The 7,794-nt window shown below is 38.6% G+C and overlaps 1 protein-coding gene across 1 annotated transcript; it reads right to left on the bottom strand.

Annotated features, from left to right (window-relative positions):
- Nucleotides 1-6,433: 6,433 nt before the first annotated feature.
- Nucleotides 6,434-7,360, bottom strand: LOC138364336 (zinc finger protein 85-like). The gene has a single exon (XM_069323941.1). It carries the CDS (start codon nucleotides 7,358-7,360, stop codon nucleotides 6,434-6,436), a length of 927 nt encoding a protein of 308 aa, XP_069180042.1.
- Nucleotides 7,361-7,794: the final 434 nt, after the last annotated feature.

Genomic DNA, 7,794 nt, shown 5'->3' with positions numbered 1-7,794 from the left:
AGTTCCGTAAGTTACAGAGGGAAGATCCTTCATTAACACCATTATTCTTCCAGGCTGAGACTCAACCTGACAGTATTCCTGGGTTCTTCCTAGAGAATCAGTTGCTCTACCGCAGATACAGACCCAGTAAGGTAACGGAGGATGACAATTGGGCAAATGTCGAACAACTAGTGGTTCCCACCAGCCTACGGCCCGATATTCTACACCTGGCCCACGGAGCACTTTCTCACTCTTGTTTTAACAAAACCTGTCACGGAATTAGACAAGACTACTACTGGCCAGGTATGGTTAAAGACGTCAAAAGTTACGTGCAACAGTGTCATACATGTTAGATGGCAGGGAAACCTAACTTCTCGATTCCCAAGGCTCCTTTAATTCCCATCCCGGTGCCTGCGGAACCTTTCCACAGACTCATCATAGACTGTGTTGATCCTTTACCCCGGACCAGTTCTGGCAACGCTTATATACTAACCATCCTGTGTCCAACCACCAGATTCCCCATAGCAGTTCCTGTAAAGAACATTACGGCTGCTACGGTGGTGAAACAACTATTGAAGGTCTTTACCCAATACGGATTTCCTCGGGAGATTCAAAGTGACTGTGGCATCAACTTCACCAGTGATCTCTTCAAGAAGACACTGGAAGAATTCAACATCACTCAGGTATCGTTCAGCCCCTATCATCCTGCTTCACAGGGTTCTCTTGAACGTAGTCATCAGACTATTAAAGCACGCCTAAAGAAATTTTGCAATGAGACCATGAAAGACTGGGATAAACAACTTGACCTCATCATGTGCATTTTCAGAAGTCTCCCCAATGAGTCTCTAGGAGTACCTCCTTATGAGATGCTCTACGGACGTAAGTGCCGTACTCCTCTCAAAGCTTTCAAAGACTCTCTACGTAATGCCACCTTCAGTGACCCTCAGAATGTGCCCCAGTTTCTTCAAAACTTAAAGCACATTCTAGAGAGAGTACGTAAATTTGCTAATGACAATCTTTTGAAAGCTCAGGAGAGGATGAAGACTCATTTTGACCAACGCAGCAAAATCAGGAAATTTAAACCAGGAGACTTCGTGTTGGCATATTTTCCTATCCTAGGTTCTCCATTGCAAAATAAGTTTTCAGGATCCTACCGCATCAAGGAGTGCAGAAACAACCACAACAACGTTCTTAAGACTCCAGATAGGCGGTGGAGGACCCAGTTGTGCCACGTCCATCTTTTAAAGGAGTATAAAGGTATTCCCCCCACTGTGCTAATATCACTCTCCACTTTCAAAGATCCATACCTCCACAGTGAGACCTTCCCTGCTTCTCCTCCAGAAAGCTCTGACTCTGAGTCAGTGCCTTCCAACTCGGAAATCCTTAATGATCTTCCTACCTATATACAGGACGGTAATAGTGCTCTCATCAAAGTTCTTCATGAACATCAGAAGTTGTTCAACGATGATCCCCAGGAGTGTAATGTGGTTCAGCACGACATCCAGCTGCTTCCTGATACCCGGCCGATTCGTCAACCCTTTTACGTACAAAAAGGAAGTTATGCGTGCTGAAGTACAATACCTTCTGGATCATGGGCTGGCCACACCTTGTGAGTCCCCTTGGGCCTCACCCTGCATCTTGGTGCCAAAACCGCACGGTAAAGCACGCCTTTGTACTGATTATAGGAAATTGAATCTTGTGACCGTCAAGGATGCTTATCCTCTACCACGTATAGATGATATCCTTGACGCAATAGGTAATGCCAAATATTTATCCCAACTTGATTTGTTAAACGGCTATTACCAAATAAGCCTGACAGAGAGAGCTAAGGAAATATCTGCCTTCACCACTCCTTTTGGCCTATACAGATATGAACGCCTTCCTTTTGGACTGTGTAACGCCCCGGCCACCTTCCAGAGAGCTGTCAACCGTGTCATCTACCAACCCGTTCTCGCAAATTTAATAAGTCAATATTGACTTATTAGTTGCATGCATAGGTGACATCCTTAACATAATAGTTTCCCTTGAAAAGCTTCATAGAAAACACCGACCTTACCTAACCTACTTAGTATGTTAAAATAAGCATCTTATCGCTTCGTAATTACAATTGTTACTTAACCTATTATAGGTATAGGTTAGGTAATAATTGTAATTACGAAGCAATAAGATGCTTATCTTAACATACTAAGTAGGTTAGGTAAGGTCGGTGTTTTCTATGAAGCTTTTCAAGGGAAACTATTATGTTAAGTATGTCACCTATGCACATATTTAATAAGTCAATATTGACTTATTAAATTTGCGAGAACGGGTTGCATCTACGGCCTAGATCACACCTACGCCTACTTGGACGACATCGTTGTGGCATCCAACACCTGGAGTGAACATCTGCTCCAGCTGCAACATCTGTTCTCCAAGCTCCTGACAGCCAGCCTTACCATCAACTTGGGCAAGTCCACATTTGCCGAAGGTAAAGTGCGTTATCTGGGTCATGTGATAGGGAGTGGCAGCATAGCTCCTTTAACAATTCACACTGAAGCCATCCAGCATTACCCACAACCTACGACCAGGAAGCAGCTCCTGCGCTTCCTTGGACTTGCATCTTACTATCGTAGGTTTGTGAAGAATTTTAGTACGGTAGCGACACCATTGATTAATCTGGTATCCCAAGCAACGGTATCATTGGACCATCCAACAGACCGTTGCCTTTGAACAACTTAAATCTTTGCTATGTTCTGATCCCATTCTCGCCTCTTCAGATATCACGAAGCCCTTCATCATCAAGGTCGACGCCAGTGGTACCGGCATCGGGGGCGTCCTAATGCAACAACGAGGCGAGGAGGTTCTTCCTGTCAGCTACTACAGCTACAAGTTGAGGCCTCACCAGAAGAACTACAGCACTATAAAAAAGGAACTCCTCTCCATCGTCCTGAATCTGCAACATTTCGAACCTTACCTACAGGGGAATCGGTCTATTACCATCTACTCGGACCACAATACCTTGCGGTTCCTACAACAGGCCCAATTCAGCAATCAAAGTCTTCTACGCTGGGCTCTGTACTTGCAGAATTTTAATCTGGAGATCTTCTACATCAAAGGTTCGGACAACATTATAGCCGACGCCCTCTCCAGAGTCTACAAGGTGGAGACAGCTACTCCTACCTCTACACCAGCCACTGAAGTATCTTAACCCGTAAGAGCAGGCTTCGGGGGAGAGCTGTTACGATAATCTCCTTCAAGAGAGATTTGGCCTGCTCTTTCCTATCTTCATGTTACATCAGTACATCTACAACATCTAGGTATTACAAGCAAGTGTACTACGTATTGAGTAAAATAAGTTCTGACAAGCACATACGTATCAGACACTCGCTCTCCACCTCCCCCCTCCATCGTCGCCGATCACCAAACTACCACTTCCAGCCAGCCTGCTTCTGATTGGTGAATCGACGTCTGCACCACTGCACCTCAGCGCCATCTACCTAGCCGATATCTGGGCCTGCACCAGTCATTGGAGTTAGAATATCCTGTGCTCTCAAGCTGAAACAACCAACTGAAATACGCTCTGTTTATTAGTGGATGTTCTCAGCTAGCGCTTTATTCTCAGCACCTGTTAATTCATTTGTCTTTATTTATTTGTAGAGTAACATCACCACTGTTCTTATTTTATGTTATTTTTTGACTTTATAATCTTGTTTGTTTGCACTGTACATAGACAAGGGATTATCTTTGTTCATATTTTCAAGTTAATTAAAGTTTCATTGTTCATACCATTTGTTTTGCGTGTTTTCCCTTACTTTACCACAGAAGACAACAGCCAAGCAGTCAACTTTTTTTTATAAATGTGATTGGTATTGACACCAGCCATTAGGAGGACTGCCGAACACCTACTCTTTTTTTTTTCCATCACAAATATATATATATATATATATATATATATATATATATATATATATATATACTGTATATTATATATATATATATATATATATATATATATACTGTATATAATATATATATATATTATATACAGTATATATGTGTGTAAATCCTTTTTCTTATTAAAAAGCATAGGTATATGCAACATTGTGCCGGAATTAAACAGTAAATAAAAAAACTGGCTTCAAGTTTATCTAATACCCGCACCTCACAGGCTTCACAAAAAAATTAACACATAATGAATGGTATGAAATTGTAGAGTTGAAGACAATGTATAACCACGAAGGAAAATTAAAACAGGAATTTACTTAAACACTTCCGTGTTAATCAACACATCAACCAAAGTATATTATGACGTGTTGATTATCATGAAAGTGCTTAAGTAATTTCCTGTTTGACTTTTCCTTTGTGGTTATACATTGTTATATGTATATATTTTCAGATTATAATTCGTAATATGTAAATATCTCAAAGTGAAATAGTGTACATTCGTATTTCTTATTTTTAATACAACATAAATTAAAAAATAGTATTTATTTATACAGTAAAAACATTTTATTTTTTATTTATGAGTATATATTATTTTAGTATTCATGATATGCAACTTCACCTGAAACACTATGCGTGTTAGTTACATTTGGAAAAATGTACAAATACCAATATTATATAATCTCACAAACCCATTGTACCATCTTGTAAATAAATAACTATTAATATTATTATTGGTAAATGGTAAGGATAAATGGGCAGGTTTTGGGCAGATCTAGAAATGCCCGAAAGGCTTTGCGAGTTAGTGGCATAAAAAGAATGGAAGAACACCAATGTTATGTACTCTCTCGAGAAAATGTATCTTCTTGTACATAAATGAATAAATAAATTCGTTTGTTTAATTCTAATGCTTGTAGGTGAGAACAGTTGTGAACGCAAGCTAGCGCACAAGTATACGAGCGTCCAAAATACTTTTACACAAAAGACATGTACAGACAAGCGTGTGGCTTCTGACTGTTTTTATTGATTAATATTACATATTAGGCGCTTACCTATAATGGTTATTATTATATACAAGTATATCTATCACATAATAAATGTAAAAAGAGTTTATCTAAAAACTGACAAAAGTATTGTTTTGTGCGTTGTATCTTGTTTGTGGGCATTCGGGTGTGTTGTGTTTACGCTGGCCGGCGGCGTCCTTACCAAGCCCGGATTATGTCTATCACATAACTAAACTTCATTTAATAACTATATGCCTGTTAAGTAGAAAAGTTTAATTGTTAATAGCATTATATTGTCATTTTAATATTGAACACGTACACATGCATATGCGAGACGTCCAAAGCTGGTGTCCGAAGTGGTAAAAATATTAGTGTGCGATGTTGTCAGTGTACAGTGTCTTGTATCCGTTACAAATCCCTAAACATGCTAAACATCATCCACTCCACACATTCTCTTGTGCTATTTACATGTACAAAACCTTATTCCAAAATGCTAATCCTGATCTGAAACTATTCTTTGAAAGATAGAACCCATGACCGCTATACTATAACTAAATATAACTTTCGTATAATTGACAGTCACACGAATATAATTGCCAGTGAGGCTAATGTAACTGACAGTCATTCGAATAAGAATTGCTAGTCAGTTACCGCCCAGAGGATGGGTATGGGATGCATAATAAAGAAATTGAATTGAATTAGTCAGGTTAATATATTTGACAGTCAGGTTAATATTCATGCTAATATAACTTCATCATGGAAATATAATTGCTAGACAGTTATAACAAAACTGATAAAGGTAGGCTAGAGAAATATAACTTTCTGACATAAACGGTTATAAATGCCAGTCTGTCTACTATAAACTCATGATATATATTTCTAATCAATATTAGAAGAACTCATAAATAGGCCTAAATAAAAAAAATGGTCATCAGTTTGCATAGGAATTTGATGAGATAATTCCATGAATTATATACATTTCTCCTACCAATAAATAATTTCATCTTGAGTACGTATCAAACTATTGCCTATACCAGCTCCAATGCTAAATAATAATACAACAACAATGTCCATAACTTAGCTACAGAGATTATATATATTACATTTTAAATAAATTAAAAAAAATAGAAAGCACACTAGTATTTCAATAAATAGGAAGAAAACCCCTTTTAAACTTTACTTTATCTTTGCTAAAATATAGAAATATTTCTTTACTTATTAGTAATTTTGAGTTCTTCTACAGTGGCAACTTCTTTAGTTTTGCTTGGTCTATGAACAGCATCTAATTTTCATAATTGAACATAATGACAAAATGCCTTTAGATCTTTACCTTTCATGGTGAAGTATATTTCTCAAACAAAATATAACAGTTACTTTTGTAAGACATTCAACTGACAAAAGGATACCGCGATACTTTAATAATTAAAATCAGTTTCAAAATTGTATATATTTCTAAAAGAAAGATACTGTACTAATGCCTCATTATCCTTCAGCATTCTCTCAATCATCTCCCACTGAAAGTTTTTAGCTTACCACCTGAATGAATTGCTTTGTGCCTCTTCACATTTCGAAGGGAACTGAATCTCTTCCTGCACTCTGGACAACTGTGAGGTTTGCCACCCAAATGTACAAACGTGTCTTTTCATACTTTCAGGCCATTTGAATCTCTTCCCACACTCTGAACACTCATGAGATTTGTCATCTGAATGCACTAACATGTGCCGTATTATAGTACTACGGTCTTTAAATTTTTTGCCACACTCAGCACATTCAAAACATCTTTCATCCACATGCACTAACATGTGCTGTATTATAGCTTTACGGTTTTTAAATTTTTTGCTACATTCAGCACATTCAAAACGTCTTTCATCCACATGCACTAACATGTGTCTCTTCACAAGACAAAGCTGACTGAATCTCTTTTCACACTCTGGACACTTGTGAGGTTTGTCACATGAATGCACTGACATGTGAGCCTTCACACTTGCAAGGTGACTGAATCTCTTCTCACACTCTGGACACTTGTGAAGTTTGTCACATGAATGCACTGACATATGAACCTTCACATGATGACGCTGACTGAATCTCTTCCCACACTCTGGACACTTGTGAGGTTTCTCACCTGAATGCACTAACATGTGAGTCTTCACACTTGCAAGATGACTGAATCTCTTCCCACACTCTGGACACTTATGAGGTTTGTCACCAGAATGCACTAATATGTGAGCCTTCACATTTCCAAGCTGACTGAATCTCTTCCCACACTCTGGACACTTATGAGGTTTGTCACCAGAATGCACTAATATGTGAGTCTTCACATGTCCAAGCTGACTGAATCTCTTCCCACACTCTGGACACTTATGAGGTTTGTCACCAGAATGCACTAATATGTGTCTCTTCATATTTCCAAGCTGGCTGAATCTCTTCCCACACTCTGGACACTGGTGAGTTTTCATCTTGTTAATGATATGTGCAGTTTGTGTGAAGGTTTTCTCCACCGGATGACAGCACGAGTTGTGATATTGGGAGACGGGTCACGGTGGAGCCTTAATGTTGACGGTTAGGCAAGTCTTGAGTGTTGTGTCTTAGAGTTAGACTTGATGTGAGCACTTGGCGGTCAATGGTGGTGCTTTTTCTTTATGATAGCTGCACTTTGTGTGAAGACTTTATGCTCATGTCTGGACACATAGGTAGTTGTTGCTAAAATGGTGTCGGACGCTTACATTCTCATCACTTAAGCGTTCCAATATTTGTTTTGGGTCCTCGCCTTATTTTTTATATTTCTTTCTCTCTATATAACTGGTTTTCTACATTTACCACATGTTTATCCTCGTTTTTTCCAATCAGATATTTTTCTTTCGATTATTTCTCTAAATATAGTAGCACATGA

The sequence above is a fragment of the Procambarus clarkii genome, chromosome 13 (genome assembly GCF_040958095.1).
Source record: "Procambarus clarkii isolate CNS0578487 chromosome 13, FALCON_Pclarkii_2.0, whole genome shotgun sequence".
Lineage (NCBI taxonomy): Eukaryota > Metazoa > Arthropoda > Malacostraca > Decapoda > Cambaridae > Procambarus > Procambarus clarkii.
This window is presented reverse-complemented; position numbering and strand designations above follow the sequence as displayed.